The sequence below is a fragment of the Myotis daubentonii genome, chromosome 16 (genome assembly GCF_963259705.1).
Source record: "Myotis daubentonii chromosome 16, mMyoDau2.1, whole genome shotgun sequence".
Taxonomy (NCBI): domain Eukaryota; kingdom Metazoa; phylum Chordata; class Mammalia; order Chiroptera; family Vespertilionidae; genus Myotis; species Myotis daubentonii.
The window spans coordinates 31670172-31691862 of record NC_081855.1 but is presented as its reverse complement, the minus strand read 5'-3'; the positions used below and the strand labels follow the sequence as shown (position 1 = coordinate 31691862).

Sequence of the window (21691 nt, the reverse complement as noted above, 5' to 3'; positions counted from 1 at the left end):
TGGCGTGTTTTTTTTTTCTTCAATCCAATTCGGACCCTTCTGAAACCCTGACCCTCAGAATCTTCCTTAGGTATTGGGGGGGAGAAGGGAGGTGAGTGTCAAATCTCCCAGACATTAAGGCTGAGGGCCTGGGATTTGCGGCGGGGGGGGGGGGGGGGGGGGGCTCAGACTGGCAGGATCCCGGAGGCTGTGAGTGTTGATTCCAAGGGATAGCCTCATCTTGGAATTACCACCGTAATTTCCGGGCGTGCAAAGGGTTAATACGGGCTGAATATTGGGGGGGGGGGGGGGTGGGAGCTAGGAGAGGTGGCGGGATCTGGGTGGGCGCGCTCTGATCTCTCCCCCCCATTCCTCGGGGGTCAAGTTTCAGCGGCACTCCGCCCCTAGGGTAGGTGTGAAAGACACGTGTCCCCATTGTGAAGGGCCTGTCAGGCAGGACAAAGCGGCCGCCCACCCTCCCCCCTCCCTCGGCCCAGCCTGGGGTCAGCTCCAGGGGGCCGGCTGGGTGTCGAGGTCACGACAGGCCCAGGCTTTGGTGATATCGGGAGGAAAAGCTGGGCGACTGGGCGGAGGCCACGTGATGCTCAAGTGAGGGGTTGAGAATCCCCCCCCCCCACCATGAAAAATAGCGTGGTCACCTCCATCACACCCGAAGAGGGGACGAGCCCCTTCTCCTAACAGCCGTAATAAGCACAGCGGCACCCCCTGCCCGCCCCCCCCTTACCCCCCACCCCTCCCATCAATCACCAACACAGAGAATCGCAGTGTGGAGCCAGTCGATTTTAGTGGTTTTCTTTAATCCTGCTCTGCACTTCTTTCTCATTTACTACACGGGATATTATAAAGAATAAATAGCAGATACTCTTAATTTACAATGATTAGTCATTCCATTTGTTCTCTATATTTACAATAACTGTAAAATAACATTGAACTCTATACTTCTTCGAGGTCCAAGGAAAACCAAAAACACTTTCCGAAGAATGGAAAATAGCTTTTTAAAAGTCCTTCTACAAAACTTCTCCCCTCTCTTTGTACTTTAAGAAAAAAAAATAACTTTCCCCCCCTGCTTCGCCATGCGAAGGGCCCTGGAATATAAATAGCAGGTTAACATTATTAGCAACAACCAGAATAAGTCTCTCTTTTCTCTGTTCTTTTTTTTCCTTTTGCTTATTTTTTTTTTAAAAATACAGTAGAAGCCGGTAACTTTTAACGTATAATACTGACCTTTTAATAAGTAAATTAAAACTGGGACCGTATATACACACAGATATACATTCCTACACAGTTAAACAGTGCATTACATGAACCAGAAAGCTAGGTCTCTGTAGCCAAAAAAAAAAAAAAAAAAAAAAAAGTTCATTGAATCCCCCTCGCGAGAGGGTGGTGGAACTGGTTGGAAACGGTGCGGGGGGGCGTCGGTGGGGATCGATCAAGTGTCCGGGTGCGGGCAGGGGGCCCCGAGTCCTAGCACGAGCACTTGCACTCGGAAATGATGGGGTACTGGATGGGAATCCAGCCGCAGCGCTGGCCCCCGCGCCGCTGACAGCGCCACCGCAGCACTGTGAGGTGCACGGACTTGGACGGCTTGCACACCATGCCCTCGGGCACGGAGCACGAGCGCTTACTGAAGCAGCTGCCCACCTTCACGTAGCGCGGCCAAAAGCGGCTGCCCAGGTCGTTCCACGCGTACAGCACCGGGCAGAAGGTCTGCGACCAGAGCCACATCTGTAACTTCCTCCGCAGCTTCTTGCTCAGGCGCTGCTTCTTGCCCGGGGCCAAGCCCTCAGAGAACTCCAGCCCTTTGATCTCGCTCGGCATGGCCCCCGACGGCCGCTGCCGTAGCAGCTGGTCCAGCTCGGCCAGGTCCTCGGCACTCCCGGCCGACCCCCCGCCTCCGCCGGGCCGGTCCTCGGGGGGCGAAGTGGCCATGAAGCCCGGGTCGTAGTGGCCCCCAAGCAGCGAGCGCAGCAGCGTCTCGTTCAGATCCTTCTCCTTGGGGTCAAAGATAGGGTCCGGGTGTTCGATGAGGTCCACCAGGGGCAGGTTGTCGCTGGGGGCCGGGCGGATGTGGAGATAGTGCTGGCCGCCGGCCGGTGCCGCCCGCAGCCCCAGGACCACCACCAGGGCGTAGAGGGTGACCCCCAGGCTGGGGCAGCGCTCCATGCCTCCGGCGTGCGCCCGGGGCTGCTGCTTCGTTCCGCGTCCCCGGAGGAGAGCACGCCGAGCCGGCGGCGGCGCCGCGCTCCCCCGTCTCTCCGGCGGCCGCTCACCCGAGGCTGGGCAGGCGCAGGGCCGGCAGCATGAGTCGCCGGGAGAGCCCTTCGCGCAGCGCCGGCTCCCACCCGGGCGGAAAAAAGGCACACAAGTTGGCCGCAACTCCTCTCCCGGGTCTATTCGGGAAGGCGGCCGCGGCGGGGCATCCGAAATTACTCCAGGGCGACCGCAGGCGCAGGGGGCGCCGGCTCCTCGCTGCTTCCCCGAGCCGGCGGCGGCGCTGGGCGCGTGGACGAGCCGCTCTCCCCTCCTCCTCCTCCTCCTGCTGCTCCTCGTTCTGCTGCTCTGTGCAGCGCCGCTGGCCGAGCGGGTCCTGGGGCACTTCCCTCCGTCTGCTCCGGGCTCCGCGGCCGGCTCTGCCCGGCGGACTCCAGCGGCGGCGGCGGCGGCGGCGTCCGCGCACGTTGGCACCGGTTTGTCTGTCTCGCTGGGTCCAAGCCTTTAAATTTCCTGCACTTTCAGCTCCATCACCATGGAAACCACTGACTCTCTCGGCGTTGCCCCCTCCCCCTTCTTCCCCCCCAACAACAACCCCACCCCCCACTTCTCCACCCCCGAGGAGCTGGAGCGGCACAAGCTCCCGGGGAAGCCGCCTGCACTCGCGTCGGAGGCGGTGGCGGCGGCTCCGGCAGCGCCCAGGGCTGTGCCCCGCTGGACCCAGATGTCCCGGGAAGCCGACAGCCCGGCTGCCCGCCGGAGCTCACAGGCGGCGGCGGCGGCGGCGGCGGCGACGGCGGCAGCGGCGGCGGCGGCAGCGGCGGTGGCGGCGGCGGTGGCGCTTGGCAGGTCTCCGCGCAATTTTCTCTCTCCCCCACCACCCACCCCCCTTCTCCTCCTCCTGCAAATGCACCGCCCCCCTCCTTTCTCCTGGAGCAATGCAACTGGGGCTCTAGGCGCCCCGCCAGGGCCAGTCCTAGGAAAAGCTCACGGCCGCGCTGGAGCTGGGCTGGAGGGTGCAGGGCCGGTTTTAGGGGGTACTCGGAGGGTTCTCACTAGCTGGGCGCTTTGCGGTGGGCGGGGAGGGGCTGGGGGCTCTTTTCTCGGTGCAGTTCGGTGCAAAGGATTTCTCCATGTGCCCGGAGCTTTTTACCCCGGCGCGTCTCGCTTTCCTCTCTCCCGGGCTCGTTCTAACTCCCCTCCCCCAGTACACACACACACACACACACACACACACACACACACACACACACACACACCACTACCACCACCACCCCTCCTTCGCCCTCCCCCTCCCCCTTCCCCTCACACACACACACACATTTTGCGCTGGGGGAGTCAGGGAGCCGCAGTGTTGCGCAGCGTGATGTAATTCCTAGGAAGCACTCCTGCCCGTCTGTTACCCAGGCCTACGAGGGGGGTCCGCTCCTCACCCTCCTCCTCCTCCTTGGCCGGGTCCTGCACCCTGAATGGCCGAACTGTAGGGGCGCGTCCTGCTCGCCTGCAGCTCCCCTAACACGCCGGGCTCAGCGCGGCCGCCGCTCGGCTCCCTGGGGGCGGCGCGCCCTCTGCCGGCATGGGGCAAGTCCTGCACCTGGCGCTGGCGGGGGCGGCCCTGCGAGGTGGGTTTGCGGGCTATGCATCTGACCAGCTCAGTTTCTGCTTCTGTGTCCGCGTCAGTGCGTGCGTGTCTATCCTGGTGCCGGCTGTTCTCTCAAAGCTCACCAGGCTGTCAGTGTAAACCAACTTCCTGAGATTACTCCCCGAGCCCCTCAAATGTCACATGAATAGTACTGCACTAAATCGGCCTCAATGGGCAAGAGTGCAGAAACTTCAAAGGTGAACTGGTAGTAAGAGGACCTGAGTCCTGGCTAGGCTCCAGCCTGATGTAACTATACGACTCTTAGACAAGTCACTTTTGTGGCATCGTATCCCTTACTTTCTGCATTAGTGACAACTACATTACTCTCATCGGTCCTGCCTTTCTGTGATTCTAAATAAACCTTGCATGATGCTTTCCCTTCTAGAAGCAGTTTCCCTCCCGGGAGACGGATATTGGAGTGACACTTCTGGTTAATTTTCCCTTGGATGAAGAACAGAATCCAAGCTTCAAAACTCAAACTCATTTTCCTTTGTGGTGGATGTGATTGGAGCCTGGAAAAGGCTGGAGAAGAGAGATTAGGAGTGAGTGACTCAAGTATTCACCAGCATTCCATGGAGTGGAGTTAGGAGGTCTCCTTGTGACAGTGTAAAACACTCTACTTTCTCTCCCCCAGGATCTAGTTTTTCCTCTCAACCTGTGCTGTCCTCCACCCTCCAGAAGTTTGTCATCTGTCTACGAAAGAAAACACATTGTTTCACAGTCTTTCTGCAAAACCTCAGCAGTTGGGAAGTTTGGCCAGTTTCAGCTGAAAACATTCTTAAACTTTCAAGTCTAGACAATATCTAGAATTAGACTATTAAAGGTACTGCCTAAAAGGAAATCTCGCTTTGATGGAAATAAGAACAGCTCATTGGTTGTCTGAGTTGAGTTGATTCTGAAATCATGTGTGACTGCAACCTGGAGCGTAGTAGGCTCTTAAACAATGCTCCTTTCTGTTTGATGTGCTTTAGGGGGCTGGCACTAGTTTGTTTTCTTAGGAAGATTAAATGTTCCAGAGCAATTTTGTCACTGCTGTGAATTAACTAAAGAAAATAATTTTTCAGTAACGAGTTCAAAGGCTAACTTCTAGCCCAGCCCTCCCGAGATGGTAGGTTCCAATTAGGGATGTTTTATTGTGCTGTTCTCTGTTCCATCAGTCTCCTCTCTCCTCTTGCAAATCACCTATTTTTGTTTGAAAACCAACCCAGATCACTCAGCCTTTTATTTAGGTTGGCTAGATTGGACTGAACAGAAAAGAAAGTCCCTTGGGGATGAAAAACAAACCATGTTAGACAATAGTTTGGGTAACCTGTTTATAGACTGTCCATGGGGTGAAGACCAGGGAGAAAAACACAAAGGAGAAAGAACTCGCCATCGATCACCACCCTCCATGACTGTTGTAGTCTAGTTAAGGGGGATATGACAAGCACATGAAAAAAAACATTTAAAAAGCGTGGGAAAAAATCTATTCCCTTACCAGTGTAGACTAGTGTTTCACAACCTTTGAAGAACCCATGCCCACTTTTGAGAAATATTACAGTTCCATGCTATGCTCCGAATGCTGTTCAAAATTTTGTAATACATTATGATGACCCTCCCCAAGTCAAAACAATGATATTATAAGCTATACCATTTTCATGCTGCACTTACCCTTCTTCACTGTGGGGTTCTGAAATGGCCCACTTGGGGAGCTTATAGTCGGTTCCCCACTCTATGCCCATTATACTTAGGTACTGGGTGAATTTGGGGATGCTGTTTGCAGAGACTAAGTAATACTAATATTACTAATACTAATAGGAATACTAATGCTTCTGTGGCTCTATTGAAGAGGGAGATTGACAGGCAGGTAGAGCTGAGCTTCAGCTGGGCTTAATGAAGAAAAGGATATATTATCTGAGTAGCGAGAGTAGGAGATTGACAATTTGAGTCTGCATGCAGCTCAGCCACTCAGGGTCCAGGTCCCAGCCAAGGAGGAGGATGAGGGTAAGAAGCAGACACTCTTGCCCTCCCCCGCCCCCCCCCTCCCCCAGTTGGGCACACTGTATCAAGGATACAAGGATCTGGATACAGAAGATCTGGATGGAGGAGGAAATATCACAAACAGGGAAAGTCAACACAGGGACAACCTCTGGATCCGGTGGCTCTCAGTGGGGAATTCTGGCCCCGCCACTCAGCAGCTGGGTTACCTGCGTAGCATCTTCACTCCAAACTTCCATTTCCTCATCTGTCAAATGGGATTGACACACACCTCTCAGAATTGTGCTCTGTAAAGGAGCGGGTAGGGCATGTTTCGCTCAGCACAGCACCCAGAGCAGAGTGTATAGTGGGCAATAGTCTTTCAACGAATGTTAGTTCTTCAGGGGACCCCACTGCCCTCAACAGGCCAACCATCTCAGGTGTGGGCCAGAGAGGCTTGAAGGGGCTGGGATGCTGTTCAAATCAACTGCAACAGCTCTGGGCCTGCTTTCTGTCCACTGAGCTAGCTATTCTCCACCTCTGCTGGCCCTCGAGTTTGGGGGAGGGGCACTGGCATTTCTTGGGGACTCAACAGCCGACCCATTTCAATGCTTCTGCGGCTCTATTGAAGAGAGAGCTTGACAAGCAGGACAAAGAGGGTTGTATTTCTTCAAAAGGAAGCTGTGGGGTGGGAGATGGGCCAAGGGAAGGATGGCGATCAGCTCAGCTTTCTGATCAGGCCCTCACGGTGGGGGGTGTTTGGACTTTCATGGAGATGGGCTAGGGCCTTGGGCCTTGGCAGCCTGTGTAGGGAGAGTCTAGTGAACCAGGTGAGCGCAGGTCCATTCTTGGCTGTCCTTATCCCAGGATTTCTGTCCCTATCCCTGCAAATGCTCCGGGCAAGGGAAATTAAAACCCTCCTCTGAACAACAGCTTCAGCAACTCCAGGTCAAGGCAAGAGGACCCAGGGTGCTTTTATGCATCGTTTCGTATTTCCAGCTGATTCTAAGAACAATTCAACAATCTTCCTGTTTTTTTGGTCCTGGGAACATAAACCTGAGGCAGCCTGGGTGATGTACAAAGGACATGAGGCGGGATGTTGGAAACCTGAAACCTACCGGCTGTGTGACCTCGGGCAAGTCACCTTGCCTCTCTGGTGCTCCCCAGAGAGAAGACATGATAGCTGCCATCTTTTAGGCCTGGCATCATCCCAGGCATATGAAAATCACCCCCCTCTGATTATGACTGTCTCTCGGGTCTCATAATAGTTGAATTTGATGGGCTTTTTCTTACTGAGACCCAAAGTAGCACTTGTTGAACCTGACCCAACTTAGCAAAGTGAGGAAAAGTCCGCCACGAGGCTTGGCACTTTCCTCTCCTGGGTGGTGGAAGAATGAGAGAGTGGAGAGGACTCCGAGGCCAGACAGGGCGATGGATGCCCATGGCCTGCCGGGGACCAGGGGACACTGGCTGGGTCAGCTTCACAACACTTCCAATTTCTTGTGTGTCTTATTGGTGATGGGACCCTAGTTCAAGCAGTGAAGTTCTGACCAGCATAGGCATTGGAGGGGTGCGGGGTGCAGAAAGGAGGAGAGAGAGAAGGGAGAGGGAAGGCCGATAACTCCCAACCTTAGGCTGGGGTGGGAAAATGGGGAAAGAAATGTGAAATGCATTTCCAGGAACAGAGACAAAGCTAAAGGCCAAAAGGAGGAAAGGCGCTGGTTGCAGCCAGGCAGCCCAGCCCCGTCCCTTCCCAGCCTGGCTCCTGCTCCGCCTGCGGCCCCCTCCCCACCTGGCTCCACGCTGGGGAAGGGGAGCCGACTCTGGAGCCCGGTGGCTCATTCATCTCCTGATAAACTGTTTATCTGAGTTTTAACGAGGGCGCCTCTCTTCCAGCCCTGGAGACAGGAGCCTCCTCATGTTTAGCCTGCCCTGATGTGGGGGGCCTGGGCGGGTGTGGGGGCGACGCCAGCAGGCCTGGCGTCTGCCCTTTCGGAGCCTGCACACCCTGCCTCTGCGCTGGGCCCTCCGCTCTCCTGCTCCGTGTGGTGTTCGCTCCGCTGGAGTCTGGGGCTCCGATGGACCCGAGATTTCCCTCTGGAAAGGAAATCTTTGTGCAGTCCCTCTCTCTCCAGCCGCTGCGCGGGTGTGTACACACACACACACACACACACACACACACACCACACACCACACCTGCACCACACACACACACACACACCACACACACATCACACACCACACCTGCACCACACCACACACACCACACCTGCACCACACACACACCACACACACACACACACACACACACCACACCACACTACACACACCACACCTGCACCACACACACCACATACACACACACACCACACCACACCACACCACACCACACCTGCACCACACACACCACACACACCACACACACAACACATGCACCCCCCACACATACCACACACACACACCACACGCACACACTACACGCACCACCCACACCACACACACACCACACGTACCACACACACAAACACCACACATACCACACACACACACACACACACACACCACACCACACCTACACCACACACACACACCACACACACACACACACAGCACATGCACCCCCCACACATACCACACACACACCACACGCACACACTACACGCACCACCCACACCACACACACACCACACGTACCACACACACAAACACCACACATACCACACACACACACCACACACACACCACACACACCACACACACACCACATACACCACACACACAAACACCACACATACCACACACACCACACACACACACACACACACACCCCACACACACCACACCTGCACCACACACACCACACCTGCACCACACACACACCACACACCACACACAGACAACACATGCACCCCCCCACACACATACCACACGTACACACACCACACGCACCACACACACACACACCACACACCACACACACCACACACACACCACATGCACCACACACACAAACACCACACATACCACACACACACACACCACACACACACACCACACACACCACACAAACCACACACATAAACACCACACACACCACACACACACCACACACACATACCACACAAACCACACACACACATACACACACCCCACACATACCCCACACACACACCACAAAACCACATGCACACACCACACACACCACATGCACACACCACACACACACACCACACACACACACACACACACACCACACCACACACACACACCACACACAGACACATATCACACACACACACCACACACCACACACACCACACACATAAACACCACACACACACCACACACACACACCACACACAGATACCACACACACACACACCACACACACACACCACACGCAGACACATACACACACACATACCACATGCACCACACACACACACACACCACACCACACACACAGCACACACAGACACATACCACACACACACACCACACACCACACACACCACACACACACACACATACCACACCACACACACATACACCACATACAGACACATACCACACACACACACCACACAGACACCCACACACCACACACACACACACACACACACACACACACATCCCTTGGCTCTGAGTTGTGGTCCATGGGGCCCAGTATTGCAAAATTGCCCGCAGGTGTGCTGAAGGGCTCTCCCAAACCACAGTGGGCTGCTCTATGCAATGATGACTGTCCCCAAATTAACTGAAATGTAAACTCTAGGGCTGCTCCCCACCTCCCCTTGCCCTTAGGGATCCACACAAGCGCCCACTTGTGCAGATCCTGATGCATTTGTTGACGATCGTAGCAACACATACAGGAATAGTGAGTACACACACACTGGGGTGCACACCAACACACACACTGCACACGCACTCCCTATGCTTCCCACACACACACAGGGTGCCCTTCTGCCTCTCTCTTGTCTGGGCTGTGAAGGTTTCTGCAGACAGTCCCCCTTAGCCACCTGCTCTGAGGAATTACACAGCCTCCCCCCTCCCCACTTCAAATACACATGCACCCATCTCAACCTGGGCTCACCTTTCCCCCACATCCCCTCGTCCTGCTGCCTCAGATAGATGTTTATTGAGATCACATGGTCTAGTCTTTTATCCCCTCCCAGACTCATGATAACAAGGAGATAGGAGCTCAGTGGAATGAAAAATAAAGTGAAAAACCACCCCCATGCCAAGTGGTTGGGTGATTAACAGGTTCCAGCCACTGAATCCATCCAATGCCACATTTTTCCACCCCTGAATTTTTTCTAGCCCCTAACTCTGTCTCCCCACCACCCACCCATTGTGCCGGCTTGGAAATCTTTCACTGTGACCGCCTACTGCCATCCATCAGTCTAATTCACTCACCTCTTCACCAGGCATGTGCCCTGATGAAGCCTTCATCTGCTTGCTAAGGAATAAACACAGTCCCTTCTCTCTTTGAGGAGCTCAAAGACTATTGGGTAAAAAGGAGAAAATAAATCAAAGATTACAATTCAGGACGCCAATTGCCATGATGAAGCAGAGGAAGGTGGAGTAGGGTGAAGGATCCAAGAAGGCTCACTAGGGAATTCACTGTCCAAGTTGTGGTTTGAAAGACCAGTTAGAGCTCGGCTGGTGTGGTTCAGTGGTTGAGCATCAGCCTTTGAACCAGGAGGTCATGGTTCAATTCCAGGTCAGGGCACTTGCCTGGGTTTCAGGCTGGATCCTCAGTAGGGGGCATGCAGGAGGCAGCCGATCAATGATTCTCATTATTGATGTTTCTCTCTCTCTCTCTCTTCCTCTCTGAAAGCAGTAAAAATATATTTTTTTTAAAAAGAAAGACCAATAGGAGGCCACAGGCTAGAGGGGTGAGGAGGAGGCCCTGGCTTGGTCACATCTTGGGCCACATAATCCAAATTCTGGGGCCAATTTGGCAGTGCTAAGTGTTGGGCTTGAGGACTGGAGCGTGGAAGACTATGGGCCTTGTATGGAAGGCCATGGAGGGCCTTAAGCAGTTTGAAATCCAATTCAAATTTAGACTTGAGTTTAGAAATACTTGAAAGAAACCTGGGAAGCTGTATTAATATGGTGATTATAGGTCCTAAACATTTAATGACAGCCAGTATTAAAAAAACCCCACAACAAAATTGATTTTGATCAAAATCTAGGCTGCTTAGTCCTAGAATCTTTGCTCCTAATCTCTATGCCGAAATTATTTTGTGTGTGCGGGAAAATTCCTAAAAATATGTTTATAAATCATTCATTGTAACGATTACCCCTAAAGAATGCCATACGTGAGTGGGATGAGGAAGGGAGAGAAACTCACTTTTCACTTTGTATTATCTTCATATAAATCTGTTTTTAAAACTGAGAGGAAGTGTGATCATTACTTTCGTATTTAAGGAAAAACCAACAAAAGATTAAAATCTGTGAATTTAGAGGAAATAACTTGCCCCAACGTTATTTTCAGGCATTAGTAAAGATGGGAATGGTATTTAAAGTCCTACATGTTGAAGAGTTTTGAAGCCTGCACAAGGCTGCAGGGCAGGGCCAACTGGTATACTTGGGTGATCTCCGTTTCAGGTTTGGTTAAATGGTTCAGTGCTCATGTGGATGGTAAAGTGAGGGAGACGCCTGTGTGAGAAGCTTTTGTGTGCAGGCGTGTGTGTTTGTGCCCATGCATCTAAGTAGGTGACAGGCACGGTTTTGTCTCAGGCCTGGACAGAGAAATCAGGTGGCCTTCAAAAGTGATACCCGTGTCAAAACCCACCACTTGGCTGAGAAACAAAACAAAACTGAAATGCACCAAGAACCAATCTCATGCTTGATCAAAACTCTGCAGCCTGGAATGAGTTTGGGGTGGGGGCTGGGTACTGGAAGTAAGTCACCTAAGTTGAGGGTTTTCTCTCTCAGTCTTAGAAACAAGAATGCAAGTTTAACAGTTGGGAAGTTACCACCTGCCTTACAATCATTATCTTCTCTGCATCATACAGAAGGAGCTGCGGAAGTAGGGACAGCTATCTCCCCACTTTTTAGGTAGGGAAATTGAGGCCCAGAGGGGTGAAGGAGCTTCCCAAGGCCATATTTGCCTCAAGGATCATCTCAAGAGGCAGGGCAAGGCTTCTTAGCTCAGAGCTATGGGCCCAGAGGGCTTGCTAAGGTATTGATCTTTAATCTTCATTGGTCGATTACTGCTCTCTTGATCCGAATCCATATTTGACTTATTTCCAAGGTCATCTGCACCAGCCAGCGGTAGGGAGACTCACTTTGGGCAAGCTGGTCAAGTCAGGGCGAGGGTTCATTTCATCTTCCCCTCCCCCACTCCGCCCTCCGTCCCACCCTCCATAATGGAGCATGACTGTAGTAAAACCAGGCTTTTGATCAATCTTCTTCACATCACTTTCAAGACAAACAATGTCTCTGAAACCCCCAACTGCTTTTATTTTTCTTATATCTAAGGTTTCACCTTAGTGCCTTTGCCGAGCTTCATTAAAAAATGTCCTCAATTAAGAAAAAAAAAATCATGGCATATTTTTCATTGCAGTAATTTACAAAACAAACCTACAGAAAATGAAAGAGAGGCTTCATAGCTATATAAACCTTACATTTCTCAAAGGGGTTCCATAGAAGAAAAAAAATCATCGGTTTCTATATAGAAAAAATTAATTTTTACAATAAACAAGGGATATTGATTCTGCCTGAAATAAATTTAAAAAATCAAAATAAAAGGGGTTCCTACAGTCCTCTAACTCATCAAGGCATTCTCCACCTACCACAAAATTTTCCAGTCTTTTCTCTGGCATAGTAAATTAAGATCTTAAGTAAATGTATTAGATGCAATACAAATAAAACTAAGTAAAACAGTGTCTGGTTCTTTATCAGCATGTAAAATCCATACTCATGTTTCGACGCAGGATATTTCCAAGGCATGATTCCTTATGTATAGGACTTTAGAAAAAATTAATTTTGTAAATTGTTTGTATACATAAAAATTTAAAGAAATGTTTCCACCCATGGTAGAGAGAATGGGTAAGGTTAGAGAAGAGTCCAATGTTTGGGCCCTTTGGTCTCCTCCCTACAAAATGAATCCATTACGCTACAATTTCAGACAAGTGTTTCTCTCCTCACACAAAGGCTTAACCATATTAACTAGTTAATGTAAAGCTTGATTAAACTCGCAAAGATAATCCCTAAAATGCTGGGAGAAGGGCCCTTGCAGTGCCTGGAGGTGGCAGGGAGGGGGGTGGGCCTGTAATGAGGCAAGGTTGTGGTTCAACCTCATTTTCACTTTGCATTGTTTCAGAAGTGAATTACTGCGGTGGATCAGCAAAATACATTGAGAAAAATGCGAAGCTGCCGCCCTCACCTCCTCCAGGATTTTAGTCACCACAGATGAGCCTTTAAATGTAGTAAGAGGCACCCTAATTATAATGCCATGGGGGGTGGGGAGCGGAGGGAGGAGAGAATCCTGGCAGATCACATTTTATAGAACTTTGCTTTTCTTTCATGCCCTGGCCTGGGAGGCTAGGCAGCAACATTGGAGACTAAATGTTTATGGCTCAGGCTTCCTCAACAGTATGAACGTTTACATCTGAAGTAGTCCTGTTGTTCTGTGTGTGATTCCAATAGGCTTCTTCTAAATATTTTGACAGTCAGAGAAGCCTTGGGACACTTGTCCTCTCTTAGGGACTACAGGGTCACGATTGGTTGTGGGGTGGGGGTTTGCTGAGGTCTCTGATGTGTCCCTGATAGCAGCTCTGCTTCATCCTACAGCTATCAGGGTCCCGAGTGAAGTCCTCACATTTCATCAACATTTCTCTATGTCCACCACTGAGAAGTAGGGCTTGCAGATAGGACTAGCCCGCCCAAGGCAAGATAGCTTCCTGCCGAAGTGCACTGAATAGCCCTCTCATTTCTCCCAAAGTCTTAGGATTCCTGAAGGAGAAATGGGCTAAAATCACCTTGTATATAGAAAGGGCGTTGCTTATGATTGTTCAAAAACCTCTAAGGAGTCTCCTGCTTACTCTCACGATAAAATGATGACATCGGGTGCCTTTTCCAATCTGATCACAATCTAGCTTTTCTCCATCATCTCTTTCCACTCTGCTGTTCACCTTAGCGTTAGCTTGTGTAGAACTCTTTGGAGGGCTCTACACATAACCTAACCCTTTTGCAAATTCATCGGCAACCTTTTAGATTCTGCTCAAACATCGCCTCCTCCATTCTTGATTCCCTCTGGGTGAAATTAGTCATTCCCTCCCTCAGATTCTACACCAAACATGTCAAACTCGCAGCCTTCGGGCCGTATGCCTCGTTTATTTGGCCCGTGTTAGCCTTTGAGTTTGACATGGTTATTCTACACCATTCTATACCTTCCTCTAGTTTACTGGTGACCAGTTTGCATTCTTGGAAGTTGCCTGTCTTGACTGCCAGACAGGGAGCTCTTTATACGGGAGTTCATCTCTGTATCCCCAGTACCTAGCCCTGTGTTTGCTATGTAGTAGGTGCCTAGTGAATGGATGAATCTCTGGATTTGTTTAATGGCTTTTGGGGACCATGATGGATCCTGGTAGTGGATGGAAGGAAATCCTGGTGGTGAAAACTAATGCCCATTTCTTAGTTAATGCAGCAAATATAGAAATCATAGCTTATAATGTTTGATCTTTTCTTAGAAATCAGATCCCTTCTAGATATCTGGAAGATAAAAGACCAATTTGACTACAATAGACGCTTTGCTATTTAACTGGTACACACTGATGACTTGCCCATGCTGAACTGGACATGGCCTAGTTGCTGTACCAGCACCCTCAGTAGCCTGAATGCTCACAAATTAGCAACTCAGTGTCCTGAGGTTTGCTGTCTTTGGCAGGAGAAGCAAGCCAGGGCAGGGGTGGGGGTGAGGAGTGGTTGGCTCTGTCCCAGGAAGCTGCAGCTTGGGAGGGGGGTCGGAGAGTGGTTGAATGATCCCAGCTCATTCTGGGGAGGCACAGCTGCTGTGACATGTCATGTTAAACTCAGCCTACGCCCTTGGAAAGAAAGATGGTGGAGTCCCCACCCCCATCCCTGAGACCCCAGGACCCAGTCGGTGTTGGAACTCTTTTCTCTCCTTTCTACTCTACTGCTCCCACCCCCTGCTGTCTTCTGGGAGAGGTGGATTCAGAAGCTGTTTCCAAAAGGGCCAAAGAGCACTGATCTTTCTGAAGACTAGGCTCCTCTGGGTGTCCGATTCCTCTTTGTGCAGCCAGAGTGCCTTGCACACCCTCTGGCACAGTGAGCACTCACGGGGGGTGACTGGATCAATGGCTAGGTTCACTGTCAACACCGCCGAGGTGCGACTCCCTAAACATCCTTTAGGTACTCTAAGCTGTCATTCTGTGGCCGCAGTTGTCCAGATAACCAGGTCAAAAGTGCCCCTCTGGGTATTCTCTTCCCAGCCGCAATGACGCAGCCCAATGCAAGAGCTTCTCGGGCAGCTCCACATCACTGGGGTTCTGTCCACCTGGCAGGAACGGCAACGCTTTGAAGAAGAAATGGATTAAGGTATTGGATTTCAGTTTCTGTAGCCAGGCTCAGGGCCTGAGCTGAATGTCCTCCCCCAAGTAGAGTGACTTGGCAGAACAGTTCAGGCTTCCCTCCGTCCTTCCTCGCTTTCTTCCAGTCGCCATAGCCCTCAGGGCCGGAGTGGGGGGGTGGGGTAGGCTGGCTTAAGGGGAACCCTCACTCCCGATGACCTAGATCAACATTTTAGTAAAACGTAAATGGGGCCACATTTCTTATCTTATGCTTCTGCCCATGTTCTGTGCTACCCTATGGCAATGTGAAGAGGTAGGCAAGAATAGTCCGTGGGGATTATGAGTGAGTGACAGCTGGGTAGAGGCAACAGCTCAATAGGAAAATTGATGTTAATCTCTTTCTTCTCTACCTCTTCCTTCTTACCAATTACTGAGTACTAGCCATGTGGTTAGTAGAGTGCATTATATTTTTCATCTCATTTAGATGTTTTTGAGGAAAACATAGAAGTGAGGACACTAAAGTTCAGGGAAATCAAGATTTGACCAAGGACACCCAAATAGAAAGTGGCACAGCTATGGTTTAAGTCTCTGGCTAACCTCAAAGCTGTGATCTATTTTGATGGCCTCTTTTTGTTTAGTCTGGGATTTTGCTTCGTCACTCCTCATACAACCAACTAATATAAGGGGTGGTGGGAGAGACACAGGAGTAGAAACAAACGTGACTCACAAAATGGTAGTATAAATTATTATTATTATTATTATTAATCCTCACCTGAGGATATTTTTCCATTGATTTTTAGAGAGTGGAAGAGAGGGAAAGACAGAGAGAAATATCGATGTGAGAAAAACACATTCATTGGTTGCCTCCTGCATGTGCCCCAACCAGGGCCTGGGCCAGAGAGGAGCCTGCAACTGATGTACGTGCCCTTGACCAGAATCAAACCCGGGACCCTTTAGTTTGTCTAGGGCTAAATTATTAACAGCTGCAAATTAGGTGGTAAAGCTTACAGTGAGTGGGAATTATACACACTAATTTGGATACAGTGATTATACTCTGGAGAGAGCAGGTGAAATACTTGGTGGGTACTTATGTGTATTGATAACATATTATTTAAAAAGAAAAAGAGAACTATCAAAGCAAACATGAAACAAACATCTTTGCCGTCCGAAACCACAGTGAGACACCACTTCATACCCATTCGGATGGAAAATGAGAGTTGACAAGGATATGGAGACATCGGAAACCTTGTGGAAAATGGTGCGGTTGCTATACAAAACAGGGTGGCAGTTCCTAAAAAAACGAAACGAAACCATGTGACCCAGCAATTCCATCTCTGGGTAGATACCCCCCAAAAAGTGAAAGCAGGGACTTGAGCAGATATCTGTACACCCGCGTTCAGAGCAGCATTATTCACAATATGTGGTAGACACACACGTCCAATGGAATATTAGTCAGCCTTCAAAAGGAAGGCAATTCAGACACATGTTGCAACATGGATGCACCTCAGGGACATTATGCAAAGTGAAATAAGCCAGCCACGAAAGGACAAACGTACGATTCCACTTATAGGAGGTACTGAAGTAATCCCATCCATAGAGACAGGAAGTAGAATGGTGGTTGCCACGAGGAGGGGGAGGGAGAAGGGGGGCGTTACTTTTGAACAGGGACAGAGTTTCCGTGTGGGAAGCTGAAAACATTCTGGAGATGGATGGTGGTGATGGTGGCACAACAATGGAAATGTATTTAATGCCACTCAACTGCACTTCAGCAAATGGTAAAAATGGTACAGTTTACAATGCAAACTTTACATTATGTATATTTGACCACAGTATATATATAAAAAAACGTTGGTGTCCAGCGAGGGAGGACTAGGACAGCTCTACAAACAGTCCCCCTCCGGTGCCACCTTTCCTTGGCTTGGTCCCCGTCAGGGACAATAGATACCGAGTGAAAGGAGAAGTCCCCTTCCCCCGGGCACGCTCAGCGGGCAGCTTTCTTGCCTCAGGTGGGCCGGTGGCTCCGTCTGTCCTCTCTGCTGTGGCTCAGCCAAGCACTGGATGCTTCCAGGCTCCCAGGAAGGTCATCTGAAGCTCAAAGCAGGCCTTCCGGGGGCCACAGGGATTGAAAGCCTCTTTCCTGGTCGGCTCTGGGGCCGAAGCTGACTGCAGCCAGCCCCCTGGGCATAGGAACAGCCCTGTCAGCCCCGGCCGGCCGATCTGCCCGCCTCAGAGTCCCAAATTAGCACCTGGCCCTTGAGAGGGCCACCTTTGGTTGAGAGTTTAAGTGAAACCTTGACGGTCCCAGGGACTTGAGGGGAGGCCCCGGGCGGCGCTCACAGGATGCTCTTTCTTCAGAGGAATGCGATGGTGTGTACAGTGTGGTGTCTGCAGTCAAATCCTGCAACTGCAATTAGGGCCTTTCAATGGAGGTGTCAGCCACATTCAGAGTCTGAACGGGCTCGCCCATGAAATTCATAATGGGATAAAAGTTCCATTCCGGGACTGACAACTTCAAATGGAACTGGGTGTAATCTTTTATTTATTTACAGGGTTGTGGGAGTGGGGGGTTGTAAAAATCCCACCTCACCCCGCACTCCCACTGTCCCCCCCCCCCCCCCAGCTTCCAAGGATTAAAAAACGAGGCTTGGGATTACATTCGGAGGGAAGCACGGCTATATTTAAAGATGCTTTGGAAAGTGTGGCTCCATGTCTGAGGCAGGCAGTTCTGAGCGACAGCTTCATGCCGCCTGGCCGGGGACATTCCAGAGAATCTTATGGGGAGACCTTGTGCTAATGGGTTGCAATTGATCAGTTCCAATTTCTCACATACCGGGGCCGGGTCAGAACGCCCGTGGCTCTCAGAGAGAAGCGGTGCCCTGGATGGACTCCAGCAGGCAGAGAAACCTTCCACACTCTGCCTGGTTTTCACCCAGGAGGAGGGCTGTTTAATTCATTCTCCAGCGCCCCTTCTTTTTCATCTAAGTTTAAGCAAGTCAGGATTCCATCAGCTGCCTCTTGGTAGATCTTTCAGTAAGTTCAGTTCATCTTATTTACACAAAAGCCTCTGCCTCCCCCCCCCCCCCCCCCCACACCGCGGTATGAAGGGAGCCAGGAGAGCCAGGGGTGGCGGTGGGAGCGGGGACGGATTTATTTGTAATTACAGTAGTGTTCTCACTCCCAACCCGTCCCACCGTTCTATCCATTCACAGGCTCCGGCCAGGGCTGGCGCCAAGATCTCCAAGTTGCCCTGTGTTTATGTCATTGAGACGAGGACAATATTTCAGTGTGGAGCCAAGCCACAGGGATCCACTCTATAAAACCCTCACTAAAAATAGACGCTCCAACCCCTGCCCAGCCCCCTCCCCGCCTCCGTGACTCCCCCACGCCTGCCCCCAGCGCTCCAGCATCCAGCTTCAATTCGCAGGGAGACAGGCGTGCCAAATCGGCCAAATCTCGCAGCTCTGGGGGCCTGGCGAGCTCCTTTCTTCCCCCGGAGTTTTAAAGTAGAATAAAAGGCGTCAATTAGCAGCCTTTAGAGCTGACAGGGCAATTAAAGCTAAATTGCAAGACAGAGGGAGAGCTAGAAAAAGGAGAGAGAGGGAGAGAGAGAGAGAGAGAGAGAGAGAGAGAGAGAGAGAGAGAGAGAAGAAAGAGATTTTGAATGTATTTTTGGTGACAGCTGCATTTTTGAGGAGGGTGAACCCCTCTAGCTACAACTGGCCGTTTGGATATACTTTCACTTGTGACATGATAGTTGCAGTGAACGCTGATATGCTCAGTTTATTGCACTTTTTATGTTAGATCTGAGTTGCTTGGGAAAATTCAGACAAATACAAAACCAAAAAGATCATGTCTTTGCAAACTCTCTCACTGGCCTGGGTCCCAACACACCCGTTTTTTTTTTGCAAGGTGCTCTTAAGTTGCAACACGAAATTGTGAGGGTGGATGCATGGGGGATGGGTGGGTGGGTGGGGCCACTGCAGCAGTCAAGGATGCATCCCCTCTGGGGTCCGCCTCCCAGAGCTTAGAGCTGGTGACTTGGTCATAACACCTTTGCATACTTTCTGTTGTCAGCCCAGGAGTCCAAAGTTATAAAACTTTGGGGAAGGAGCCTTTTTTTTTCCTCCTACTCCCCAGTGACCTTCCTTCACAGTCAAGCTTTGGTTTGGGATTTGGGAAGGCCTGAAGCTGTCTTATGCGGATGGGACTTGTGACAAGGGCAGTATTGATTTTGATTCACTGTTGCAACACACCAGTTAGGGGAATAGATTCAAGAGGTGCTGTGCACCGGGATGGGCACAAGAGAGAACTACAACACGATCAGAGAAGTCAGCCTGGGGAAGCGAAGAGCTTCATTGACACCTTCTCAGGCATCTCCCCCACCCACTCCCCCAACCCATGGAGGAAATAGTAAATACAGTTCCTGAGAGAATGCCTTGCTTTGCTGAACCTCAAATTTCAGTCTCCCATCCTATCACTATTATCCCTTTCTCTGTCTCCACCCTTACTCACTAAAAAGAGCAACTGTTTCTACAACACTGGGTTCCTGGCATTGTGTTAAGGTGTTAAGGACTTCCCACGCACCCAGTGTGAGGTAGGTGCTATCATTGTGCCCATTTCATGTAAGAGGAAACCGAGGCCGAGAGAACTTCAGTAACTTGTTCAAGGTCATCCAGTTGGTGAGTGGTGAAGCTGGGATTGGAACCTGTTCTGAGTCTAAACAGAAAGCTCTTAATCCTTAAGATACAGAACTTCTGTGCAGGGCTCCCATGAATCTTTGGGAAAACTTGTTAACTTGGGATCAGGGCTCATTTGAATGGGGCTAAGCTTTGAAGCCCAGAGTAATGGGGACTTGTTCTTAGGGGACTGGTGATACTATCAGGACCAAGTTCAACATGCTTGGATTAGCAGTTTTCAGCTGAAGTGAACTGAGAGTGGCATTTAGTGGGGGGTGTCTCAAGCTAGGGACTCCTGGATTTGTGAGAGACTGTTCTCAGGAGCATATCAACATTATGTATTTGAGACAGAATCTAGCTCAAGTCAAGCCCCACCATTTATATTGAGCAAGGTGAGAGGCCAGGGAGGGTCACACAATTAGTTACAGCAGGTGAAGTTAGCCCAGAATTACCTCTCTGCCCAGGACTGTTTCTGCTAACCAGTAGACTTTTCTAACTGGATTTATAGGTCCACTTGCACGGCTTGATTGAAGCCCCTTAGGGCAAGGTCTGATTCCTAGGGGCTTTATTAAATATTTGATGAGTGAAGATGTAAAACCAATTAAGGAGTGGTTACAGGTAAATAAATCCTTGATATGCTAATTACAGACCAGTGTTAACCGGACTCAGGAGTGTTAATATTTGGCCACAGTTCAGTCTCCTAATCTCAATTGCTTAAATCAAATAAAATTGCCTTTCTGTGAGTATCCCGAGTTCTTCTCTATTCATTCCACATTCAGTAATTTTTTTTTATAGCGTATGGGCTAGGCACAGTTCCAGATTGGAAACAAAACAGACTCATTCCCCATTCCCCACCCTATGAACCTGCTCTGTTTGGATGCTACATTGCTCTGTAATTGGGATTTGGTTTGGGGACATTTGGATGATGAGAGGCCCAGTTTAGTTTCTCCAATTTGGAGTCAATTACTGCATCTAATTTTTTTGGTCTTTTTCTTATTTTTTTCTATTAAGCCTAAAGAAATGTTTGCACCTTAACATTTTTTAAATTTAAAATTTGTAAGATAATACATTGTAAGAAATAAAATAATGCAGAAGTCTAGAAAGTAAAAGCACGAAAGCCTCCCCATCTATCTCCAGTGTTAATGATTTGATGGTTTATATTCTTCCCCCGTGGTGAGGATTTGTTCTTCTTAGGAATATATCTACCTATCTATCTATCTATCTATCTATCATCTATCTATCTATATGATAGTCATATAATATGTAAATATACTCATATATACACTTAGAGGATACAGGGCTGGGGCAATTCAGTCAGGGGGCACGATAACCATGTAATTTTGTGATCTGCACTGTCATCATCTTTTAGAGGCCCTGTCAGATGTCATTATGTATAAATATTTCAAAATAGCATTTTAATAACCTTCAGAAAAGAAGAGTCAAGGGTAGCACCTCACAGCCCTCTCTCCTTGCCTCTCACCTCCCCTGAAATCACAGGCCCAGAACAGCCTTGGCCTCTATTTGAAGACTTCCATTGGAGTTCTTTTCTTTTCTTCTATTCTTTTCCTTTTTCTGTTTTTTTTTTTAAACAAAAGTGTTTGACCCTATTATTCATGTTATTTTGCAACTTTATTTAACAACATGGATTATGTGTCCATGGCTGTGCA

General features: G+C 49.9%; 2 protein-coding genes across 2 annotated transcripts; one reads left to right on the top strand and one right to left on the bottom strand.

Moving 5' to 3' along the window:
• Window positions 1–776: 776 nt before the first annotated feature.
• On the bottom strand, window positions 777–2767 carry NOG (noggin). Its single transcript, XM_059669552.1, has one exon. It carries the CDS (start codon window positions 2161–2163, stop codon window positions 1465–1467), a length of 699 nt encoding a protein of 232 aa, XP_059525535.1. The 5' UTR covers window positions 2164–2767; the 3' UTR covers window positions 777–1464.
• LOC132218390 (transcription factor Sox-1-like) lies at window positions 2747–5447 on the top strand. Its single transcript, XM_059669553.1, has 2 exons — window positions 2747–3060; window positions 4239–5447. The coding sequence occupies exons 1-2, from the start codon at window positions 2747–2749 to the stop codon at window positions 4273–4275; spliced, it is 351 nt and encodes a 116-aa protein (XP_059525536.1). The 3' UTR covers window positions 4276–5447.
• Window positions 5448–21691: the final 16244 nt, after the last annotated feature.